The 26971-nt window shown below is 47.1% G+C and overlaps 2 protein-coding genes across 2 annotated transcripts in view; one reads left to right on the forward strand and one right to left on the reverse strand.

Annotated features, from left to right (window-relative positions):
• Positions 1–5240, reverse strand: part of NR1I3 (nuclear receptor subfamily 1 group I member 3) — a 40411-nt gene extending 35171 nt beyond the window's left edge. Inside the window, exon 1 of the mRNA XM_066608739.1 lies at positions 5130–5240. The gene's annotated coding sequence lies outside the window, so the exon portion shown is untranslated. The remainder of the gene's footprint in view (positions 1–5129) is intronic.
• Positions 5241–22017: 16777 nt separating this feature from the next.
• The window catches only part of PCP4L1 (Purkinje cell protein 4 like 1), a 54838-nt gene continuing 49884 nt past the window's right edge, over positions 22018–26971 (forward strand). Inside the window, exon 1 of the mRNA XM_066605877.1 lies at positions 22018–22169. Within this exon, the coding sequence (XP_066461974.1) occupies positions 22161–22169 (9 nt within the window). The 5' untranslated portion in view covers positions 22018–22160. The remainder of the gene's footprint in view (positions 22170–26971) is intronic.

Raw genomic sequence — 26971 nt, forward strand, 5'->3', positions numbered from 1 at the left:
TTATAAAATTGTCACAAAAAAAAACCTGCCTTTTTTGCCCGTTCAGTGTTCTCTGAATGATGGGGCACATGACAGCAGTGACATCAGCGTTGTCCACATATAAGTGATAGATGACAGCAGTGACATCAGCGCTCTTCACATATAAGTGATAGATGACAGCAGTGACATCAGCGCTCTTCACATATAAGTGATAGATGACAGCAGTGACATCAGTGCTCTTCACATATGTGATAGATGACAGCAGTGACATCAGCGCTCTTCACATATAAGTGATATATGACAGCAGTTACATCAGCGTTGTCCACATATAAGTGATAGATGACAGCAGTGACATCAGCGCTCTTCACATATAAGTGATAGATGACAGCAGTGACATCAGCGCTCTTCACATATAAGTGATAGATGACAGCAGTGACATCAGCGCTCTTCACATATAAGTGATAGATGACAGCAGTGACATCAGCGCTCTTCACATATAAGTGATAGATGACAGCAGTGACATCAGCGCTCTTCACATATAAGTGATAGATGACAGCAGTGACATCAGTGCTCTTCACATATAAGTGATAGATGACAGCAGTGACATCAGTGCTCTTCACATATAAGTGATAGATGACAGCAGTGACATCAGTGCTCTTCACATATGTGATAGATGACAGCAGTGACATCAGCGCTCTTCACATATAAGTGATAGATGACAGCAGTGACATCAGTGCTCTTCACATATAAGTGATAGATGACAGCAGTGACATCAGCGCTCTTCACATATAAGTGATAGATGACAGCAGGGACATCATCACTCTACAGATATAAGTGATAGATGACTGCAGTGACATCATCACTCTCCACATATATGTGATAGATGACAGCAGTGACATCATCGCTTTCCACATGTCAGTGCTGTCATCTATCACTTATATCATCGCTCTTCACATATATGTAATAGATGACAGCAGTAACAGCGCTCTCCACATATAATTGATAGATGACAGCAGTGACATCATCACTCTACAGATATAAGTGATACATGACAGCAGTGACATCATCACTCTCCACATATAAGTGATCGATGACGGCAGTGATATCATCACTCTCACTTTTAGGTTACAAGAATGGGCTTTATACATATGGAGTCAGACATCTGTCAGGTTATTGGGGAACATGTTGTCAGATAACAGATTTGATGGGACTCACCTCAGCGGTGACTTCAGGTTATATCAGATCGGCCTGAGACAACTACCCACCTGAGTGTCTGTGCCATGACAGCTGCGGCCCTGACAACCGCGTCCTTGTTCTACAACCATTAAACTGTTTTCGAACAGAGAATGGAATTTGAACTTTGGCCATTGTGACAGATGGATATGACCAGAGGGTGGAGCTCACATGGCTGCGACAGCTGAAGGAGACCTGTCACCACCAGATTCCTCATAATGCTGCACTGCGGGCCAAAAGGTAGTATGCCACATCCTAATCCACACCTTGTGGCCTTGTGCCGCCATCATTCTTCACTCAGTACCCCATAATGACAAAGTGACAACATAACAGGAGACATCTTTAGAAAGTACCCTGTGCCGGTCACTGCACTGGCTGCCCATCAAATACAGAATTGAATTCACATTCACTACCCTCATACATACAGCTCTCCACAGCACTGCGCCATCCTACATTGCCTCCCCTCATCTCAATTCACCACCCAGTCCGCATGCTCTGTTCCGCTAATGAAACCAGACTAAGCGCCCCTTTAACCTAAACCTCCCATTCCTGCCTCCAAGACTTCTCCAGAGCAGCACCAGTCCTCTGGAATGCGCTACCCACAACTATTTGGGCAATCCCCGACTCGCACAACTTCAGGCGTGCTCTAAAAATGCACCTATTTAGGGAGGCATACCATATCCCCTAAACCAGTGGTGACAAAACCTATGGCATGCATGCCAGAGGCGGCACGCAGAGCTCTCCCTGCTGACACGCGCCGCCGTCGGCCGCTCACCGATATTCACTCAGCTGCGCTGAAGTCACAGTGTGCGCCGAGATCCTCCTCCCCCTTTCCTGACATCTCCTCTTATGTTCCGCGAGAGCAAGTGGAGGAGGCGTCCAGCAGCACACTGATGTCCCAGTGTGCACCTGGGATCAGCGCTGCTAGCAGTGCCGAGCAGAGGAGCAGCAGTGCTTCCACGAGGAGGAGGGGGGCCACTATTACTACTGGGGCCGCTGTGGGATGTCACTATTACTACTAGGGCCATTGTGAGATGTCACTATTACTACTAGGGGCCACTGTGGGATGTCACTATTACTACTGGGGACCACTGTGGGATGCCACTATTACTACTGGAGGCCGCTGTGGGATGTCACTCTTACTACTGGGGCTGCTGTGGGATGTCACTATTACTACTGGGGGCCGCTGTGGGGAGTCACTATTACTGCTGGGGCCACTGTGGGGGGTCACTGTTACCGCTGGGGCCGCCATGGGGAGGTCACTGTTACTGCTGGGGCTACTGTGGGGGTCACTAATACCAATGGAGCCACTGTGGGGGGTCACTATTACTGCTGGGGCCACCGTGGGGGGTCACTATTACCGCTGGCAAAAATGCTGCGGAATGTCCTCAGCGGAAATTTCCGTGGCAAATTCTGCAGCATTTCCGCATCCAAAAAGTAGTTAAAATCTCTGTCCTTTTTATAACGATGGAGGTAAAATCATACGTGGTGATAAGCCCCGCCCTCGACATGTTGGCACTTTGTGATAAATAAGTGGGTTTTAGGTTGCAGTTTGGGCACTCGGTCTCTAAAAGGTTCGCCATCACTGCCCTAAACCAAACCCCTCTGTACTCTGCCTGATAACATGCTCCCTGACCTACTGACTGCAATCCCTGCTAGCCGCCATCAACCGCCCCCTGCAGTCATACCGATTCCTCCACTATACGGCCTGACCATTTTCTATGTGTATAGCATCCCGCACTCTCCACCTCGCTATACCGTGCACATCTCCAGCCCCTTTACCTTCTGTATCACCCCATTATTTGTAGTATGCAAGCTCGTTGCAGCCCCTCAACCCTACTGTCTCCATCAATTGATTACTTCATGTAACTGGGATTTTGTTTCTGTTCCCCCTGTTCTGTAAGCGCTGCGGAATATGTTGGCGCTATATAAATAAAGATTATTATTATTTAAATGAGAAACTCCCATTTTGCCCTGACATAAGTATTCACACACTTTGGTACGACATGTGACATTTAGCTCCGGGGGCTCCCGTTTCTCTTGATCATCTCTGAAATGTTTCTAAACCTTTATTGGAGTCACCTCGGTAAATTCATCTGATTGGACATAAAAGACTCCCCTGTCTATATAAGGTCTCACTGCTCACAATGCAGATCAGAGCCAAAACCAAGGAGGAGGAGAGAACTGCCTGTAGAGCTCAGAGACAGAATTGTGTGGAGGAACAGATCTGGGGAAGCTACAAACACATCTCTGCTGCCCTGAAAGTTCCTGAGAGCCCAGCGGTCCCCATAATACTTACATGGAAGAACAACCAGGATTCTTCCTAGAGCCAACGACCCCCAGACTAAGGGGGAGAAGGGTCTTGGTAAGAGAGGTGACCAAAAGCCCAGGGGTTACTCTGCCTGAGGTCCAAATATCCTGTGTGCAGATGGGAGAAACTTTCATAAGGTCAACCATCACTGCAGCCTCCACCAATCTGGGCTTTATGGCGGAGGGGCCAGAAAGAAGCCTCCTCAGTAAGACACATGAAAGCCCCCTGGAGTTACCAAAAAGACCCTCAGACTGTGGGAAACAAGATTCTCTATTCTGACAACACCAAAATGGAACTTTTTGGCCTCTGAGTCCGGATTTACTCGGGCATATTTGTGCATACGCAGAAAATAGAGTCCATCGATTTCAATGGGTTCCTCTGCAAGTGTGTATTTTATGTGCAAATTGCATCGTGCAACAAGAAACGCACAAGTTGCGCATGCAAAAAGGACAGTAAAAAATGCAGTTGCGAGTGCAAATATGTGCAATTTTCATTCTGCAAAAATGCACACAAATCCGCTATGCCTTATGTCTGGGGGAAACCAGGCACTGCTCATAACTTGCCCAACTACCATACTGTGTCCAAAAAACACTGCCATACACTACCTACATAATACTGCTATACAGTGCCAAATACATGAATAAAAAACCTCACCATGTCCATACGGACAACTACTGCTCAAATAACAGCAACATAATAATGTCTCGCAATGCTGTGAACCAATAGCTGTGCCAGTCAGTCAACACAGAACAGTACACAGCTTGTAGAATACCACCATGTGGTGTCCAAATACCATATTCTACCTATATAACACTGCGATATAATTGTCCAAACATTACCATACAGTGATCAAATAACCCTATCTTACACTTCCTATATAATACTGCCATAGTATTATGTAGGGCGAAATAACTGCACCATACAGTCCCACATAATACAACCATGCAAAGTTCTAAAAACAGTACCATATAGTGCCTACATGATACTATCATACAGTATATTGCCCACGTAACATTGCCATATAGTGCCTACATGATACTATCCTACAGTATATTGCCGACATTACGCTGCCATATAGTGCCTACATGATACTATCCTATGGTATGTTGCCCACGTAACACTGCCATATAATGCCTCCATGATACTATCCTACGGTATGTTGCCCACGTAACGCTGCCATATAGTGCCTACATGATAATATCCTACGGTATGTTGCCCACGTAATGCTGCCATATAGTGCCTACATGATACTATCCTGCGGTATGTTGCCCACGTAACGCTGCCATATAGTGCCTACATGATACTATCCTGCGGTATGTTGCCCACGTAACGCTGCCATATAGTGCCAAACCCTGCACTCAGAGTACTTCACACCGCCATATACTACTACCATCATATAGTGCCAAATAATAACTGACAGTCCTGTCACCACTCTGCTGTGCCCGTTGGTGGACGGAGAGCTGCTACACATTCAGCGCCATGATCTAAAATGCCAAGAAGCAGATTAGCACCACTTGGGGCTATAGGGAGTCCTACAAGCCCCTACATAGTCCCCGCGTACAAGCTGGCTCTTCTAACCCCACAATGTGTACAGGTGCCCCATTACCTGTGTGCTGCGGAGAGTCTACTGGTCAGCCGTGTGCAGGCGCCCCATGTAATCACCTGCAGCGGCACAGGGGAGCAGTAACAAACTACCCACAATGCCACGGGAATGAAGTCAGACCTGCCCGTCCTGTCAGTACAGAACAGCCTGTACCTGCGCCCCTCCCTCACAGCTGCTGGGTAAACAGTGCGTCCCACCTGAGCGGCCCGGCCCTGAGCACACCGAGGGCAAGCACTACAAGGCTCAGGATGACCGGACAACTGCTGTGGGGTTACATAGGACTGCCGGTCACATCTACTACATTATCTGTCCTCCAGAGAGTTATCACTGTGTTACCTGTGCGATTACATAGGACTGCCGGTCACATCTACTACATTATCTGTCCTCAGAGAGGTATTTCTATTGTGTTACATAGGACTGCAGGTAAAACAAAAAAAGTTTAGTACCATGTTTGTAGTAGAGCAAAGAGGGATGGTTCTCAGTAACAGAAACCAAGTAATCTTGTAGATATGATACCTCTCCGATGGCGCCATCCTGGCCACCATTGATGTGAAATTCTTATATTCCACCATCCTATACGAAGATGGACCGACCGCCTGCCAGATGCATCTTGAGGCCAATGGGGTTGCTGTTACAACTCATGAGATTCTTCCTCACACACAATTATTTCTCCTTTGACAAAGAGATATTCCTATGGGCAGTAAAATGGCACCGCAATATGCCAACCTTTTCATGGCAAAACTGGAGAGTGACTTTCTGGCCTCTTGGCCCAGCAAACGTCCGCTACATTGATGACATCATAATCATCTGGACCAACTCTGAACAAGAACTAATAAAATTCCATGAGAGATTCAATGCATTTCACCCCACCATAAGCCTGACATAAAGCTACTTGTATACAGAAATTACGGTAACTTTTTGGACACCATAAAAATTTCAAACAACTCAATACAGACATCCCTTTACCGGAAAACCGCTTGATCGGCCCACATACCTCAGATTGGACAGTTCCCATCTAAAGCACATCAAAAGGTCCATCATCTACAGCCAGGCCATCAGATACAACCAGATCTGCTTCAACCCAGCAGACAGAGAGGAACATTTATACAATCTTACAAGGACATCTATAAATCAGGGCTATCATCCCACCTCAACTGATGACCAAATCACCAGAGCCACCAGGATACCCAGAAATCAACTGCTCCAATATGCAGAGAAGGAAGAAAATGATTGTGCACTTCTAGTAGTGACCTACAATCTACAGCTGGAGATAATAAGTAAGACTGCAAAGAAACTCCATCATACCCGACACAAGGATGACCGCCTGAGAACCATATTCCTGGACCCTCCCCTTCTATGTTACAGGCAACCTCAAAGTCTGAGGAACTCTATAATCAGGAGTACATTGTCCTCCGACACACAAAAAAGAACTGATCCCTATAATGTAAGGAGCTGTAAGACCTGCTGACATGTACTGACTGCGGACAGGATACGAATCCCCAACACACAGCAGGACTATAAGATCCCCGGACATTCACATGTTCCACGTCCGATGTTGTGTACCTGATCCTGTGCAGTAGATGTCCTGTTGGGGGGCTTTATGTTGGAGAAACAGGAAAAACATTGAAAGCCGGGAGGAGATCTCTTTCCCACACGATTAAAGAGAGGAAGACAGAATTACCTGCGGCGGAGCACTTCTCTAGTCACGGACATGACATAGAAATTCTGAAAGTTATTATACTTACAGGCAATTTTAAGTCCCAACATCACAGAAGAATTTGGAAATATAAGTTTATAACCACCTTAGATGCTATCAGAAATGGAATCAATCTTGGAGGGGTTTTTATATCAGTGGAGATTATGAGATATGAAAAACCCAGAGCTGAGCTAGTACGTTGGCTTGGTTCTGACCCCCTAACATAAATTTAGAGACCATAAAACTTTCACATTCTTTGTCACTGGACTAATTATTTACTGTTATGCTCATCCCTCCTTGGTATTTCTCTAAGTGCTATTAATCACAAAACATCTGTGTCTTCTTATCCTGTCTCTGGTATTTATCTAAGTGCTAACTAAGTTCACCATGTTCCTGCCTTCCCATGTGATCATGTGTATGTGTTTTAATATAAATACGTTTTTAGATTTGTTCCATTATGCCTGAGGAAGAACCCTGAAGGGTTAGAAAGCTCGTTATAACATCATGAATTTTTGTTAGCCATTAAAACTTATCATATCTACAAGATTATTTGGTTTCTATTACTGAAAACAATCGCACAGGAAACATCTACTACATTATCTGTCATCAGAGAGTTATCACTGTGTTATCTGTGCGGTTACATGGGACTGCAGGTCATATCTACTACATTATCTGTCCTCAGAGAGTTATCACTGTGTTATCTGTGCGGTTACATGGGACTGCAGGTCACATCTACTACATTATCTGTTCTTCAGAGAGTTATCACTGTGTTATCTGTGAGGATACATAGGACTGCAGGTCACATCTACTACATTATCTGTCCTCCAGAAAGTTATTACTGTGTTATCTGGGGTGTTACATGGGACTGCAGGTCACATCTACTACATTATCTGTCCTCAGAGAGGTATCCACTGTCTTATATGTGAGGTTACATAAGACTGCAGGGCACATCTACTACATTATCTGTCCTCCAGAGAGTTATCACTGTGTTATCTGTGGTGTTACATGGTACTGCAGGTCACATTTACTACATTAACTGTCCTTAGAGTTATCACTGTGTTATCTGTGCGGTTACATGGGACTGCAGGTCACATCTACTACATTACCTGTCCTTAGAGTTATCATTGTGTTATCTGTGGTGTTACATGGCACTGCAGGTCACATCTACTACATTATCTGTCCTCTGCGAGTTAACACTGTGTTATCTGTGAGGATACATAGGACTGCAGGTCACATCTACTACATTATCTGTCCTCAGAGTTATCACTGTGTTATCTGTTGGGTTACATAGGACTGCAGGTCACATCTACTACATTATCTGTCCTTCAGAGAGTTATCACTGTGTTATCTGTGAGGATACATAGGACTGCAGGTCACATCTACTACATTACCTGTCCTTAGAGTTATCATTGTGTTATCTGGAGTGTTACATAGGACTGCAGGTCACATCTACTACATTATCTGTCCTTCAGAGAGTTATCACTGTGTTATCTGTGAGGATACATCTACTACATTATCTGTCCTTGGAGTTATCACTGTGTTATCTGTGGTGTTACATGGGACTGCAGGTCACATCTACCACATTATCTGTCCTTCAGAGATTTGTCACTGTGTTATCTGTGAGGATACATAGGACTGCAGGTCACATCTACTACATTACCTGTCCTTAGAGTTATCATTGTGTTATCTGGAGTGTTACATAGGACTGCAGGTCACATCTACTACATTATCTGTCCTTCAGAGAGTTATCACTGTGTTATCTGTGAGGATACATCTACTACATTATCTGTCCTTGGAGTTATCACTGTGTTATCTGTGGTGTTACATGGGACTGCAGGTCACATCTACCACATTATCTGTCCTTCAGAGATTTGTCACTGTGTTATCTGTGAGGATACATAGGACTGCAGGTCACATCTACTACATTATCTGTCCTTAGAGTTATCACTGTGTTATCTGTGGTGTCACTGTGAGCAGGTGCTTGCAGCTCCAGTCTTCTCTCCTTCTCCTCCAGGGCCTGAGACTTTTGCTCTCTCCTACCCAGGGGGGAGTGGGGTCCTGGGCTATGGCTAGAGGGAGGACCACTACCCCCACTCTCCGGAGTCAGTCAGCGCAGGGTGATGATGTATTGCAACCAGCTACCCAGGAAGGGCTAAGGAGATCTAGCAGGAGACGCGGTGATGTGTCTCCTGCACCCCTCCTGGAGACCACCCAAGGTGGCCATCCAGGACCTCGGCTGCTGTGACTTCCAGCAAAGGCCCTTCTGGAGCCAGGCCAGGTACTTCTGGGGGAGACCCCAGTCCTATCGAGGACTGGGGGACACTGCGGCCTCGGGAGAACGTTACCATCTTTGCTGCCAGGCTCGCTTCAAGTACCCAGGAGTATCGTGAGACCGGTGGCACCATCAGACGGCTCCAGGAGGAGTTAAAGGCAGCCAGGTCCCTGGCCAACAATTCACATGGGTCAAGGAGGGCCCAATACAACCAGGCCATCCAGGAATTGAAAAGAGAGATCCTCATCCTGGTTGAGAGGAGGGCGGCCATCTTCAGGGGTGCAGGTCCTTTTGCTGAGAAGTTGGGGAATTTTGACCGGTTTCAAGGGTCTCAGCTGGCTCTGGCTGGGGTCTGTGATGATATGAAGGACCTAGTGTCCAACATGGAGCAGACCCCTGCTGGAGAACTGCAGACAGCGGACAGTCAGCAGTCCCTATGCAGTGACCTTCCAGCCGGGCAAGCTACTATTATTTCAAGCTTGGACTCCTCTGGGGAAGAGGGCGAGGACAGCGGCCCGGGGGTGCAACTAATGGCGTTCATAAGACACCTGGTATCCCCTGAAGGCCTGGAGGGTCTCTCTTTTGGCAATGAGCTTCCTGAGCGAAACCCCCAGGCTAAAAAGAAGAAAAGTGGCAAAAAGTTCACCCAGGTGGAGTACAGGTACGTCAGCCTTCCAGGGCAAGCCTCTGAACCAGGTGAGGGAGGTAGCTGCATGGATAGCCCCCGGGTAATGTGGGTTCAGTGCAAAGGAAGGGGGAGAGTGTTAGGCATCCTGATCCAAACACCCCCCCGGTTCGTAATGAAAGGAGAGGTGACGGACAGAAGCTGGTGGTGTCTGACAGCAAGATTCCTAAGTGTGGGGGTTATCTGGCGTCGGATGATCCAGGTAGAATGACAAAAAAGGCTGCGGAGGTGGTGGATCAAACGGCATCGCGTGGCCCCCAGAAAGGCCCTGCGGTGGGCCTGGATAAAGGGGATTATCCGGCATCGGGTGATCCCAAACATCCTGGGAGGTTGGGGGGCCATCCGCCGTCGGGTGGCCCCAATAAGGGCCCTGCGGTGGACCCCCAAAAAAGTGGTTACCCAATACAAGAACCTACAACAAATCCGCCTTAAAGAGGGGGGAGAGGTCGGTCACTATAGAGGGTGAAAAACGCGACCTATCCTTTTGGATAGATAGATTTGGCACAGGGGCCTTCCGAGAGCAAAGGCAGGGAGAAGAGGCATGGTGGCTTCCTACAGCCAGGCCGGGGGGGGGGGGGGGCGTCCAGAAGGAATGTGGTCCGTCTCCGATGGGGAGGCAGTGATGCCTGCCCTAAGCGTACTAGGGTGGTGGAGCTTCTCCTCGGGATAGAATTCAGGGCGAGTGACAACTTTGCCCTGATTCACCCCTTTGGGACCTCCCTGTTTGATGTCAGCTTCGTGAGACTGGAGGGGCTCGAGCTCTTCTGGTCAAAATACGAGCTGGCTCAGACGGAGCCCGAGTGGTGAGATTTTGTGGTTCAAGCAATTTCCCGCTAGAATGACACTAAGAGAGTGACCGTTTTGACTAGTAACGAGTCTCTCTCTTATGTTGACATCATGACCTGGATGGGCAGGTATGGGGAGATTCTCCATCCTCCCCAGAAAAACAGGGACGCACACGGTATCTGGTCAGGGGCCTGGACTTTCATGGTAAAGTTGAAACATGCAGGTAATTCTGTTACCCACATCCCTTCTTCTGCGTTCCTGGGAAGGGACAGGATTCTGGCTTTCTACCAGGGGCAGCCGAAGGTCTGCCTCAGGTGCGAGGACCCCACACATTTCAGCGCACAGTGTAAGGTGCTGGTGTGTGCGCTCTGTGGGGGCAGAGACCACACATCCTCATCCTGTGGCAGCATTCGGTGTAACCTGTGTGGTGCTTTAGGGCACACATTCAGTCGTTGTCCCTTATCCTTTGCCAACATCGGCCGAGCTCATTTGGAGGGTCAGCGGACCCGCCGCTCCAGGGGCGAAGCTGGTGGCAACAGGGAGGAGGAAGAGCTACAGGGTCTCGGTGGGGTGTCTGGCCAGCGAGGGCAGGAGGGGAGTCGAGCTGCTGAGGCCCCAAGGGATAGCGATGTGGATGAGGAAACCAGGAGGATGGAGAGAGGAGGTGGCTGCCAATTCTGCTGGATCCTCCTGTGAAGACAGTGCGGACGAGGAAAACGAAAAATGGCAAAAGCAGAAAAAAAGGGTAAGGGAAGAACAAGAAAGAAAAAAAGGGGTTCTTCCTCTCTAGTGTGGGATGACTTGGTCCCACTCACTCTGGTGCAGATACCAAAGGAAGGCCCCATCGGTTCGCTTACGGTCGACCTCTCTAACCGCTATCAAGCCCTTGATAACCCCCTTCTCTTCCCTGCCAGGGGAAGAGGCTGGGGGAGAGGTGCCGGAGGTGGTGGCAGAGATAATTGAGGAAGGAACCCCGGGGTACACTGGGTCTCTTTCTGTGGGGGGACCTGGTTTCCTCCAGGAAGGGGGCTACCCTGAAGCCGGAAGGTGAAGGTTATGATGAGAGCGGTGATATGGATCTCTCAGTTTCACTAAAAAGAAACAAAGGAGAGACCTCTTCTTCCGACAGGGAGGAGGGGGTGAGTCAGAGGAAAGCCATCCAGCTCGATCACCAATGATGGCGGCACTCACCCTGTTGACGCTGGCATCCATTAATGTTGCCAGCATTAAGTCAGATGCGGCTAGGTTTGCGGCCTTTGATTTTCTCAGCCGAGTTGAAGCTGAGATTTTTTTTTGGAAGAGACCAGGCTGACAGATTTGTCAGTCATGTACAAAGCCAAGCATGAGTGGAGGTGCGGAGCCTCCTATTGGTCTCTAACGCCGAGCCGTATAGCGGGGTGGCGGTCCTTTTTAAGACCACACAGGTAGAATGCAGATGGGTTATCGAGCTGGAAATGGGGAGGTGCCTGATCTTGGATATTCTCATGGGAGGTCAAGAGTTGTGTCTTATTAACATCTATGGACCCCAGTCAAAGTGGGAGCGCAAAGACCTCTTTATGAGAATTAAGCCTTACCTTTTTACAAGCCGGCAACTGGTCTTTGGAGGAGACTTTAATAATGTTACGAGGCTCTGTGATAGAAGAGGTTCCAACGACCGACTAGGCTATGATAGCGTTGAGTTAAATAGCGTAGTTAGTGCGGTACGCCTTGTGGATGTCCACGTTCGGCACACAAAAAGGCGCACGGGATTCACTTGGTTTAAAGGTAGTTATTGCAGGTCTAGGATAGATAGGTTTTACTTAAAGGAGGAAGCCGTTTCCTCACCGTTATCGGTGGTGGAGGTGGAGCTCTCCAACCACTGTATAATTCTTTTTTCTCTGAATGTCACAGAGACCCCTCGGATGGGCAAAGGTTTATGAAAGTTGAATTTGTCACTCCTGGAAGAAGCGGAAATAAGACTGTCCTTTGATGATTTTCTTCAGAGCCAGGAACCACTACTGGGCCTATGCAGCAATAAGTCAGAGTGGTGGGAGACGTTCAAACATCGGGTAAGAAGGTTCTTCTGACAGATCTCCAACCTCAGAAGCCTGAACAGAAAGCATATGTATCAGAGCCTTAGGGGGAAACTCGAGCGTTTGGTCTCGACTGGAGGTAGCCGCGAGGAGATCTCCAGAGTGAAATCCTTGCTCAAGAGATGTCAGTATGGTACACACGCATCTTTGGTTCTTGAGAGGGATTTTGGGAAGTACCGCTCGCCTGACCCCTACAAGAACTGTGAGATGTCAGTGAGTTGTAAATTGGTCATGGGTCTGCTAGACAGTACGGGCTCCCTGAAAAGGTCCAGATCAGGGATCCTGGAGATTGTCAGATCTTTCTACACGTATCTCTTGGGCGGGAAAGAACTTAATCTGGACGGAATCTCGGCTTTCCTGGCAGAAACCGTTCCCAAACCAGGAGTAGACCCCTCTTTTGGTGTTTTGACAGAAGCAATTACGGAAGAGGAAGTCGGACTGGCGATTGATAGGCTTCGGTCCAAAAAGTCTCCAGGCCCAGATGGCTTAACATTTGAGTTTTATAAAGCCTTTAAGGAAATTTTGGTTCCCCTCTTGACCAAGGTTTTTAATAAATGTCTATCCTCGGGTGCTCTGCCGGAGTCAATGAGGAAGTCGGCCCTAATTATTCTGTCAAAGGGTGAAGATCTGCTCCGTATTGAGAATTGGCGTCCCATAGCAATCCTCAATGCGGACAGAAAGATTCTGGCAAAAGTGCTGTTCAGTAGGTTGGTGAAATTTGCACCCCAGCTCCTTTCTGGGGCTCAGCACTGCTCCGTTCCGGGTCAAAGCATGTTTGGTGCCGTGCTGAGTGTCTGGGAGGCTGTGGAGCAGGGCAGGGCGGGTCTCTGGAAGGGGTTTTTACTTTCCCTGGATCAGGCTAAAGCTTTTGATCGAGTAAACCACAAGTACCTTTGGTCTGTCCTTTTGAGATACGGTCTGCCGGTGGGGTTCTTAAAATGGTTAAAAACATTGTATTCAGGTGCCGAGAGTTTCCCGCTCGTGAACGGTTGGGTTGGCCGTCCTTTTGTAGTCGGGTCTGGTGTCCATCAAAGATGCCCTCTGAGCCCCTTGTTTTATGCATTCACTGTCAATCCCTTCCTCAGAAGGGTAGACGGGGGACCGTTGGGGGGGGGGGTGAGGATGGACCCGAGGGTGCCGGACCCAGCCTTGAGGACAGTGGCGTACGCTGATCACTTTACTATCTTTGTCTCCTCTCATGTGGAGGCCGGGTGGGTGATGTTGGAAGTTGTCCGCTACTTGGAGGTCTCCAGGTCAAAGATCAATCGAGAAGATTCTCTGGCTGGGAAAGGGAGATCCTGCTTTTGATCTTCCGGATGCTGTCCCAGAACCCCAAGATTCCGCTAAAATTTTTGGCATCAATTTCGACCAAGGGAATTATCCTGAGAAAAACTGGGAAGGCAGGTTGAGGAATGCCGCTCAAAAGGTGGATCAATGGAAAGAGTGGTCTTTGACCCTGAGAGAAAGGGTTTGCTTGATCAAGACTTACCTGCTCCCTTTGTTGATATACCTAGGAAGTGTCTGCATTTTGCCAGAATCTCTTTGGTCACGGGTCTACAGCCTGGCCAGGCGTGTGCTGGACCAGAGGGTTTTGGCAACCCGCTTTCAGAATCCATTGGCCCTCAGAGACTGCCCAGGTGGGATTTTGAGGGTGGGTTTGTTTCTTTTAAATTCGGTAAGAATCCCCTCAAAGTATTGGGACTTGACCTGGCGCTGCTTCCATGGTAAGCTGTATGTGGGGGACAACTTGAAGCACAGGAACACCGAGGAAAGGGGTTGATCCCGGGAGGCATGTGGCAACACTCTGAAGAGCATGGACCACTTTCTGCTCCATTGTCCCTTAATATAGAGGTATACAAGAGGGTAGGGGTTTCCATCGGTTGGCCTCGGCTGGCTGACATTACCTAAGCCGAGTGGTGTTATGGAGCATTCAGAGATCTGGGTGGCAGGGATCGCTGCACTTTAGTTTTAGTAAGTCTAGTGGTTAGGTATTACACGTGGAACGCACGGTGCTTAGTATCAACGCATCATAAAATCCTCCAGGACGAGGTAAGTAGGAACGTTCTCGGTGACCTGGTGAAGGTGTGCTCTCTGGAGTTTGAGAGGTTAAGTAGGCCTCGAGCAGCCTTCCTTTGGAGGGGTTTTTGCTTTAGGGTTCCCTAGCCTGGAGAGCTGTTTCACAGTAGGGGGGTGGATTCTTTCACCCTAGCTTTTTGTTTTGTTTTAAGTTAAAAGTTGAATAAAAGGACCCGAACCAGGGATGGAGGTATTGGTTATGTTTTTGTTAATTTTTCCTGTTCTGTATATTAAGGCCGGCTGCACACGGCCGTGACGGGCTCCGCCGCGAAATTCTGCGGTGGAGCCCGTCACGGCACCCCCCCAGGAGACCCCATACTTACCTGCGGATCCGGCGTCCTCGCTCCCGCATGACGCTTCCCTGCCCACCTCCGCCGCGTCATGTGACACGCCCACCGCGTCACATGGCGCAGCCGGCCGTGTCACATGACGCGGCGGCAGTGGTCGGGGAAGCGTTTTCACGCTATCTTCCGCTGTTCTACGGCGGAAGATACTGTGACGGACGGCTTCCATTGACTGCAATGGAAGCCGGCTGCGCGTACACCCGCGGCAAATAGAGCATGCCGCGGGTGAGGACGGGTGAATTCACGGTGCGGAATTCCGCACCGTGAGCACTGAGCTAATAGGTTCAATAGAACCTAATAGCTGCGGGCAACGCGGCGGAAATCCGTTCGTGGGAAGGAGGCCTCAGGCTGTGGATTATTATGCATTATATGGTTTTTCGTGGGTGGTATCATGTTTAATGGGTGGTATTATGCGTTTTGGTGGGGGGCTTTATGTTTTGAGTTTTTGTGGGGGGATTAGTATTTATGTTATGTGGGTGTGTATATATATATATATATATATATATATATATATATATAAAAACAAAAAACTTATATGTTTACAAGCATGATTGGCAGGTATTGGCAGTGGACCAGGGGATGGATAGAGGGTGATGCGTGTGTAGTTTAGGAGGGGAGGGGGGGGGGTTGTTTTACTAATGTGTGTTTTTTCTCTATTTAGTAGGTTGGAATATGTAGCACTACAGGATTATGGGATAGGTTGTCTTGTTTTTGTTATGTTTTGTAATGTAAATTTGGTTGTATAAATGGGATATGTGTGATTGGGGAGGCGGCCGGACCAGTTTTCACTCTTCTACTGTTTATGTAAAATTTTGTAAATATGAATATATGTTTGGCTATTATTTCTTGCAAATATTTCTGTTCTGTTATTTTGTAAATATGTATATATGTTTCTTGCAACTGTATTTGGCAACTTTTTCTGTTATTTTGCTATTTTGTTATTACGCCCTGTAATGTTTTTTACTTTTATAATAAAAAGATTCACTGTGTTATCTGTGCGGTTACATAGGACTGCAGGTCCCATCACTACATTATGCGTGTGTTACACCAAAGATGTCTCAATTTTAAATGTTTCCATGCAGGTCTCTGTCTCGCTGCCATTCTCAGCATACTGGAAGGACACTAGGGGGCGCTGAATGGAAAACACAGAAAGTGAGGGCGGTTTTATATGGGCTGACTATCAGCCAAAAAAAACAAATCGCATAGACGAGTGTTTTTGACCCATGGAAAAAGTGGGACCTGACAATACTGAGCAAGTCGCTCAATAGTCGCTGATCATTGGGGATCCAGAGTGGCGGACCCCCACTGATCAACTATTAACCTCTTTACACTTTTGGGTGTACATCTATGCCCTCCGGTGTTGGGGTATATAGGGAGCAGGATCAGTAGCCAGTTCCACTCTATAGACGGCAGATACCAGCTCTCTTTGAAAGCTGACACCCGCAGGCAACAGTCACTATTAGCCTTCATGCTGATCACGGCTTTTAACCCTTTCAATGCCCCGACTTGAACTTGGGGGTCCTAAAACCTCCTGCGATAAGATTGCAAGATAGCGTTCAGTTGTCATGGCAACTCAGGGCCTTCTGGCAAAAATACTATATCTTGCAATACTATAGCATTGCAGTATATAGGATAAGTGATCAAACCATCGCAAGTTCAAGTCCCCTATGGGGCTAAAAAAAGAAGTTTAAGTGAAGAGTAAAGTTTTTTTTTTTTTTTTATTAGCAGTGTTTAGTATTATACTAAGAGTTTAAAAAAACCCTCTTTTTTCTGTATTCATAATAAAAGATTTGGTATCTTTGCAAGTTCAATCTATCAAAGTAATACATTATTTGTTGGCAGAAAGATACACCGCCAATTGTGCCATATGTACTCCACAATGGTACCCATAGAAACCGCAGGTCGTCCCGCAAAGGACAAACCCTACCGGCGGGAAGATAAAAACATTTACAGCGGTCAGAAATTGGCGCCAGAAAAAAATATATACAGGTATATATTTTTAAGCAATACAGCAGAAAATATAAGCTTAGTATCATTATATTCGCACTGACCTGTAGAATAGAGTTATCACGTCAATTTTGCGGCAGTGTGCCATAGAAACAAGACAACCCCGCCTACAAGCCTCCTAAATCTGACAAAATGGCCTTTTTTTTTCATTCAACTTGGAAATTTTTTAAAAAGTTTTTTCAGTACAGTACCAATGAAAAAAAACAACTTGTCTCGCAAAAAAACAACCTGCAGATAGCGACATTAACGGAGTTATAATTTTTTGGAGTGGGGAGGAAAACCAAAAATTGAATTAAAAAAAAAAGCTGCATCCTTAAGGGGTTAATGACTTATCAGGAGGATGGGCCATCAATAATTAATGCCCGGGAAACCAGTTTAAAATAGTTGAAAACTGGGAGAAGTGGAGCAGTTACCATAGCAACCAAATGAGAATTGGAATCTGATTGGTTGACAGAGGCCACACCTTCATGTCTCTTTGGCTTCTGCTCCCACCGCGCCTCCAGGAGATTCTTCAAAAAATTGGTCAAAAGTGCGAAAGTGAGCGATAATCGTTTAGTGTAAACGCTTCTCACTCGTTGTTCGTTTTATGCAGACATAGAAGTCATCACGGCTCGCGCACTTCTCGATCAGTTCAGTGAATGTAAACGACACTGAATGACCCTCAGTGAACGAGCCAACGATGCATCTGAGTGAAAGCAAACGAGCGGACGGTGACGTCACTGGCGCGTGTAAACGAGAATGGTCCGGTGTAAAAGCCTCGCTGTACAGGGTGGGCCATGAACAAGGAGCCCACCTCTTATCCGACACCCCGAGACCACTTACTGCCCCTAGCAGCCAATCACAGCGCAGCTTACACTTTACCTCAGCAGTATAAGGAGTGAGAGCTGTGCTGTGATTGGCTGCTAAGGGCAGTAAGTGGTCTCGGGGTGCCGGATAAGAGGTGGGCTCCTTCCCTGGGGCCCGCACCGAACAGCTCCATAACAGCCAAGCAGCCTCCATGACATTCTCGCAGCACAAGTCCCAGAATGACATCTGACCTCTGGAATGCCGGCTGTGACTGGAAGCCATGAATGTAGAGATATCGCCTGGATGTAATAATGAGAGTGTTGTCATATAATAATGGGGATACAGGAATGTAATCGGGGTGCAGTCATATAATAATCGGGGTACTTTAATTTATGGCGTGTAAGAATATAATAATGGGATAGTGCAAAGATATATTAGGTATTTATTCACTGAGACAGTAGGGTTCTAGTATTGTATAGATTAATTCACTGAAAAGGACCCACTAGAAAATCTAATTTTTATTATTAAAAAATAACTTTTATTTATCCTATTAAAAATTGACAAACATATATGACAACAAAATTTTTTTAAAATAATGCCTCCGTTATCAATGCTGTGTTAGCAAAGAATAACAGTAATTTTGATATTTGTTATTTCTTTTGTGGAGGTATAAAAGTGTAATAGGGAACACCCTGAACTTGGTCTGTTACCCAGAGATACAAGGGTCACAGAGTAACCAGTTGGCCCAGATTCGGCCTTGACTGTATTAAGGAATAAACCGAAGGTCTCGTATAATTATTCCACTACTTTGGTGCAGTTTATTATAATTTGTTGAAACTGGTACACACGTAGTTATTCTCAAAAAAACGTGGATATTTCGGAAGATATTGCACTCCTAAGGCGCAATGAGTGATATTTTTTTGCAATCGATGCGCCTTCTTTTGTTAAAACGATCGACGCGTTTCCTCGGCTCCTAATTATTTAGCCGATTCATCAGGATCAGAGTATCATGTTGTATTATTGTCCACTCAGGGATATATAACTGGGTGTTTACAAGATCGCACGAGAGGCGTGATGCTCAAATTACGATAAAGAGCAGTTAATTTTCCTAGCAATAATAGCCCACTTTGGTTACCAAGTTAGAGGCTGCTTTACTGGAAAAAGAGATGTTTGCTCAGATACAGATATGCGATTGAGTCTATGATGACGTCTGATGAATTTAGGTTGCAATCATAGAAACATGTAATGCACTGCGGTGCTGTCATGCGTGTTATGTTTGCCGTTAAAGAGGCAATTATAGATGAGTGTATATGTTTCCACCATATAGTGCTGTAAGGTTATTCAAACGCCGAGAATGAGCTGAGGTAGCTGAATGAGCTAGATAACATTGCTCATTGAAAAGTCAGCTAACCACTGTATAGCTCAAATGAAATAATTGAGGCGCTATGAATCAGCTAAGGTAGCTGAATGAGCTAGATACTGCCAGAATATCATGAGACACTGATCTCAGCGGTTGCTCTGCGATTGTGTGTGTGTATGTGTGTACATTTGGAGTGGGCAACATCAAGCTAAACACTCCAAACGTTTGCAAAGGCATGAATCAACTTAGGAGGTTAGCTGATTTCCAATGAGCAATGTTATCTAGCTCAGTCAGCTACCTCAGCTGTTTCATAGCACTTGAATAATTTCAATAGGCTATATAGTGGTGAGCTGACCCCCAATGAGCAATATCACCTAGCTCATGCAGCTACCTCAGCTGATGCATAACACTTGAACAATTGCAATGAGCTACATAGTGGTTTGCTGACCTTTATTGAGCAATAGTATCTAGCTCATTCAGCTACCTTAGCTGATTCATAGCGCCTCAATTATTTCATTTGAGCTATACAGTGGTTAGCTGACTTTTCAATGAGCAATGTTATCTAGCTCATTCAGCTACCTCAGCTCATTCTCGGCGTTTGAATAACCTTACAGCACTATATGGTGGAAACATATACACTCATCTATAATTGCCTCTTTAACGGCAAACATAACACGCATGACAGCACCGCAGTGCATTACATGTTTCTATGATTGCGCCCTAAATTCATCAGACGTCATCATAGACTCAATCGCATATCTGTATCTGAGCAAACATCTTTTTCCAGTAAAGTAGCCTCTAACTTGGTAACCAAAGTGGGCTATTATTGCTAGGAAAATTAACTGCTCTTTATCGTAATTTGAGCATCACGCCTCTCGTGCGATCTTGTAAACACCCAGTTATATATCCCTGAGTGGACAATAATACAACATGATACTCTGATCCTGATGAATCGGCTAAATAATTAGGAGCCGAGGAAACGCGTCGATCGTTTTAACAAAAGAAGGCGCATCGATTGCAAAAAAATATCACTCATTGCGCCTTAGGAGTGCAATATCTTCCGAAATATCCACGTTTTTTTGAGAATAACTACGTGTGTACCAGTTTCAACAAATTATAATAAACTGCACCAAAGTAGTGGAATAATTATAGGAGACCTTCGGTTTATTCCTTAATACAGTCAAGGCCGAATCTGGGCCAACTGGTTACTCTGTGACCCTTGTATCTCTGGGTAACAGACCAATTTCAGGGTGTTCCCTATTACACTTTTATACCTCCACAAAAGAAATAACAAATATCAAAATTACTGTTATTCTTTGCTAACACAGCATTGATAACGGAGGCATTATTTTTAAAAAATTTTGTTGTCATATATGTTTGTCAATTTTTAATAGGATAAATAAAAGTTATTTTTTAATAATAAAAATTAGATTTTCTAGTGGGTCCTTTTCAGTGAATTAAGGATATATTAGGGGAGCAGTTATATAATAATTTGAGCAGCAGTGATATAATTGTGGGTGCGGTGATATAATAATAGGGGGTACAGTGATATAATGTGAGGTGCAGTAATATAATTTGGGGTACAGTGATATAATATTTTGGGTGCAGTGATGTAATAATGAGGGCGTACTGATATAATAATTGGAGGTACAGGAATATGGGGCTTGCAGGGATATACGACAATAATTGGGGGTACAGTGATAAAATCGAGGTACAGTGATATGGGGTTTGCAGTGATATAATAAATGGAAGTACCGGTATATAGTGGTGGTACAATGTTATTCGGGTGCAGTGATATAGTAATTAGGGGTACAGTGATATACGGTGATATAATGATTGGTAGTATCGTTATATAGTGGGGGTACAATGTTATTGGGATGCAGTGATATGGGTCTTGCAGTGATATATTTGGGGGTGCAGTGACATAACTGGGGTACAGTGATAATGCTTGCAGTAACATAGTAATTCGGGTTGAAGTCATATAATTGGGGGTGCAGTGATATAATAATTGGGAGTACTGGGATATAGTGGGGGTACAATGTTATTGGGGTACAGGGATATGGGTCATGCAGTGATATAATAATTGGGGGTGCAGAGACATAATGGGGGTACAGTGATATAGGGCTTGCAGTGATATAGTAATTTGAATTGCAGTGATATAATAATTGGGGGTACCGGTATATAGTGGCAGTAAAATGTTATTGGGGAGCAGTGATATGGGTCTTACAGTGATATAATGATTGGGGGTGTAGTAATGCTATAAATCGCCCTGCTGATCATCTTATATTCGGCATTCACCCTTTCCTTGCTGCACTTTTGGCGATTAGCACAATTATACCTGACAGGAGGCGGACAGGGAAAATCAAGGGACCTCCCGGCCCTTTAATCATTGTCAAATCCGCTGCATGGCAGCCCCCCTCCCCCTTCCCCGGAGAGAGTGGAAGATGGCGGCGTGCCAGGCTCAGCATCTGCCCCTCCAGCTGTTATAATCCTTTCCCTCATCATCATTGGCGCTGGAGCCCAGTTATTAACTCTTTCCCCTCTGCCGCCTCTCCATCCTTTCCATGGTGACGATTGTCAGCTCTTGGGGCTCCGTCACCGTACCCTTTATAGGAAGCAATAATTAAACACCGCAGCGTTAACCCCGACCATGCTGCAACCCTTCCACCCCGTGCCCCTCTCCACAGGGAAGAGGCTGCTCCGGCAGTGAGGGGGTTACGGCCGGGCACCGTTCATTCACCATGCAACCACTCAGCGCCCTTTTTTGGAAATGCAGCAAATGACTGAGGAGATTCCCATTGGCTGCCAACAGCTGTCACTCAGCAGCGGCGCTCCGGCAGCGGCGGGATATATATATTTATATACATTGCATATATATGTGTGCCTGTGAGACGGAGCGTATCCCAGACAGCAAGAGACGAGAGGCTGCAGCACCGAGCAGACCGGCACCATGAGTGAGGTGAGTGCCGGTTATCCATCCTGGGGGGCGCTGCTGCTCACCTCCTCGTCCGTACTTGACTTTGACATTCCAAACACATTTCAATGCAGCTTATCCGAGGGGTTAAATGCTCACGATAGCCCGTCGGGATTAGAGCGCGGCCAACGAGTGAGGAGACAGGAGGCGACGAGGAAGAGATCTCCGGGAGGGAAGCTTCACATAACGGGCAGATGAAACTTTTACCGGACTGCAGCAGCGGACAACACCGCCATGCTGGAAATAGGATAGTAATGGCGAGCAGCGGAAAATTCACTTTGAATGGCGCATTGCACCGTTTAGCGCCCAGACATATACAAAAAGACCCCCAAAAGCCTAATAAATCGTGTCTGCCTTCTTACGCCTGATGCCAGCGCTAACTGCGACTGCTCTATGTGTATTGGTAATGGGACGAGTGTGCTAGTGCGCCACCATCATTATACATTGTAACGACTAATGCAGCAGTGTACGGCAGAGCCGCCCCCACATATTGCAGGTCCAGGATGTAGCCAGTGATGTATATGTCACTTGCAGTCCCATGTAACCCCGCAGAAAACACAGTGATAACTCTCTGAGGACAGACAAGGTAGTAGATGTGACCTGCAGTCCTATATAACACCACAGAGAACACAGTGATTACGCAGAGTACAGATAATGTAGTAGATGAGACCTGCAGTCCTATGTAAACGCGCAGATAACACAGTGATAACTCGCAGAGGACACATAATGTAGTAGATGTGACCCACAGTCCTATGTAACCCCCACAAATAACACAGTGCTAGCTGCCTGAGGACAGATAATGTAGTAGATGTAACCTGCAGTCCTATGTAACACAGAGATAACAGTGATATCTGTCTGAGGACATATAATGCAGTAGATGGGACCGGCAGTCCTATGTAACCCCGCAGATAACAGAGTGATATCTCTCTGAGGACAGATAATGCAGTAGATGTGACCTGCAGTCCCATGTAACCGCACAGAGAACACAGTGTTAATTCGCAGAGGACAGATAATGTAGTAGATGTGACCCACAGTCCTATGTAACCCCCACAAATAACACAGTGCTAGCTGCCTGAGGACAGATAATGTAGTAGATGTAACCTGCAGTCCTATGTAACACAGAGATAACAGTGATATCTGTCTGAGGACATATAATGCAGTAGATGTGACCGGCAGTCCTATGTAACCGCACAGATAACACAGTGATAACTCTCTGAGGACATATAATGTAGTAGATGTGACCGGCAGTCCTATGTAATAGCATGAATTATTAGAGGATCAGCTGATATCACACATGATATAAATGTCTCTGGAGATTATATCAGTTTTGGACCGTTACACTGTTTGTAAAAAAAACAAAAAAAACACCCTGCCCCCGGAAGAAGTTGTCGTGCTGCTGCAGAACCCGTCCTGCAGTTCCATCTCAGGCAGATATGTAAAGGATGAGAGTTGTGGTGGGATTACATGAACAGTTCCCCTTGGCCTATTAAAGGCTCTCAGAGGCTACTTGTGTGTGGTGACCTCTTCTTCTGCTTGTGTAGAGCTTGTTGACCACTAGACTCCTCTACGACGCAGAGAATAGATGTCACCCCGTTACCAGGGTCTGAGAGGGGCGCATTATTGTGATGTGAGAAGCTGGATGGTCGTATCGATGAATTGTCCCCCACCAGCTGTTCTGACCAGACTGTTACAAGGCGTTGGGACTAATGGATGCGTGAGGGCACACAAGGCAACCAGGCTCAGGACGCCCCCTACAGACCACCAGTAGAGAGGATTGTCTGACCAGACAGTTACGAAGTGGTGGGACCAGTGGATGTGTGAGGGCATACAAGGTCACCGGGCTCAGGACTCCCCCTACAGACCACCAGTATAGAGAATCGTCTGACCAGACTGTTACGAGGTGGTGGGACCGTGGATGTGTGAGGGCATACATAGTCACCAGGCTCAGGACGCCCCCTACAGACCACCAGTATAGAGGATCGTCTGACCAGACTGTTACGAGGTGTTGGGACCAGTGGATGTGTGAGGACACACAAGCTGACCGGGCTCAGGACGCCCCCTACAGACCACCAGTAGAGAAGATTGTCTGACCAGACTGTTAGGAGGTGTTGGGACCAGTGGATGTGTGACGGCACACAAGCTGACCGGCTTAGGACGCCCCCGGCAGACCACGAGTAGAGAGGAGAGCCTGACCAGACTATTAGAAGGTGTTGGGGCCATTGGGTGGAGGCACAAAAGGGGACTGGGCTCAGGACACCCACTACAGACCACCAGTAAAGAAGATTGTCTGACCAGACTGTTAGGAGGTGTTAGGACCAGTGGATGTGTGAGGGCACACAAGGTGACGGGGCTCAGGACGCCCCCTACAGACCACCAGTAGAGAAGATTGTCTGACCCGACTGTTAGGAGGTGTTAGGACCAGTGGATGTGTGAGGGCACACAAGGTGACGGGGCTCAGGACGCCCCCTACAGACCACCAATAGAGAGGAGCATCTGACCAGACTGTTACAGTGTTTCCCCAAAAATAGGTCCTACCCCAATAGTAAAACCTATCAGGTTTTCTGGGAAGGCTTGAAATATAAGGCCTCCCCCAAAAATAGGACCTAGCTCAGGTGCCCAACTAAAAAAAAAAAAAAACAATACTCACCTGCTCTGCGGCGTCCCAAAGGTCTTTGGCGGCACTGCGGTAGGCTGCATCCTCCTCATCTCATAGCGGAGCTACTGCTGGTGATGGGGCTTTGAATAACCCGCCCCGCTGTGATTAGCTGCCGGCACTCAGTTAGCCAATCACAGCCAGCGCTCGATGAGCCAATCACAGCCATTCAGTGAATGACATCACTGACTAGGCTGTGATTGGCTCATCGAGCGCCAGGTGTGATCACAGCGCTCACTTTGCTGGAGGTGGGGTATTCAAAGCCCCGTCACGAGGAGGATGCAGTGCCGCCACTGAAGATCATCGTGAGGCATTGGGGCGCTGCGGACCAGGTGAGTATAAGCCCCCCCCAAAAAAATAAGACACTGTGCCCTTTTTGGGGCAAAGAATAATATAAGACAGTGGGAAACACGGTAGGAGGTGTTGAGATCAGTGAATGGGGGCACACATGGTGACCGGGCTCAGGACGCCCCTGACAGACCACCAGTAGAGAGGAGCCTCTGACCAGACTGTTAGGAGGTGTTGCGACCAGTGGATGCGTGAGGGCTCACAAGGTGACCGGTCTCAAGACGACCCAGACAGACCACTAGTAGAGAGGAGCCTCTGAGCAGACTGTTAGGAGGTGTTGGGGCCCGTAAATGTGTGAGGGCATGCACGGTGACCGGGTTCAAGATGACCCAGACAGACCAGCAGTAGAGAGGAGCGGCTTACCAGACTGTTAGGAGGTGTTGGGACGAGTGGATGTGTGAGAGCTCACAAGAAGACCGGGCTCAGGACGCCCCCTACAGACCACCAGTAGAGAGGAGCCTCTGACCAGACTGTTAGGAGGTGTTGTGGCCAGTGGATGGGGGTACACTAAGTAACCGGGCTCAGGAGGCCCCGACAGACCACCAGTAGAGAGGAGCATCTGACCAGACTATTAGCAGGTGTTGGAACCAGTGGATGGGGGCACACAAGGTGACCGGGGTCAAGAGGCCCCCTACAGACCACCAGTACAGAGAAGCATATGACCAGACTGTTAGGAGGTGTTGGGACCATTGGATGGGGGCACACAAGGTAACTGGGCTCAGGATGCCCCGACAGACCACTAGTAGAGAGGACCATTTGATCGTCCGACAAGCACAAGCAGCTTCAACTGTTTTGTTGTCCACCATCCAGAGACAGGCGGCGCCATCGTTACAGACCCCTCTGTCTGTGGGCACAGTTTCCAGGTGCCTGGATGAAGGACATTTGGTCTCAAGGCCCCCATTACATGTACGGCCTCTGTCACACACCGTCACCTGTGTTTGCAGTCGTGTCTTGAATGATGAAACTGGATGCTACAGGGAATTGGGTTGTCTTCAGCGATTAATCCAGGTGTAGTTTGGGCGAGGACTATGACCGTGTTCGTGTCTAGAGACCTCAGGGTGAGCGCCTCAACAGGGTACTAGAGCCTCCATGCCTGTCCGTATCACATCTTGTATCCAAGATAGAGGCGGTACAACAGGGCACTAGAGCCTCCATGCCTGTCCGTATCACATCTTGTATCCAAGCTAGAGGCGGTACAACAGGGTACTAGAGCCTCCATGCCTGTCTGTATCACATCTTGTATCCAAGCTAGAGGTGGTACAACAGGGTACTAGAGCCTCCATGTCTGTCCGTATCAGATCCTGTATCCAAGCTAGAGGCGGTACAACAGGGCACTAGAGCCTCCATACCCGCCTGTATCACATCTTGTATTCAAGGTAGAGGCAGTACAACAGGGTACTAGAGCCTCTTTGTCGGGATGTTATACAATGAGCGTATAAGAGCAGCTGATATCCGTAATACATATGATGCATATGTCTCTGGAGGTTTAATAAATGCTGGAGTGTTATAAGAGGAGAGTCTGATATCAGTCAAATGATATAAATGTCTCTGGAGGTTATATGAATGCTGGAACGTTATAGGCGAAGCTGCTGATATCCGTCACATATATGATGTCTCTAGAGGTTCTATCAGTATAGAGCGTAATAAGAGGAGCTGCTATCAGTCACATATATGATGTCTCTGGAGGTTATATTGGTGCTGGAGTGTTATAAGAGACTGCCTGTCTCCTGATGCAGGTCTGCAGGTTTGGCTGTGGCAGGTGCATGTATATAACCGGTTCGGCCGG

This window comes from Eleutherodactylus coqui, chromosome 6 (assembly GCF_035609145.1).
Source record: "Eleutherodactylus coqui strain aEleCoq1 chromosome 6, aEleCoq1.hap1, whole genome shotgun sequence".
NCBI lineage: Eukaryota > Metazoa > Chordata > Amphibia > Anura > Eleutherodactylidae > Eleutherodactylus > Eleutherodactylus coqui.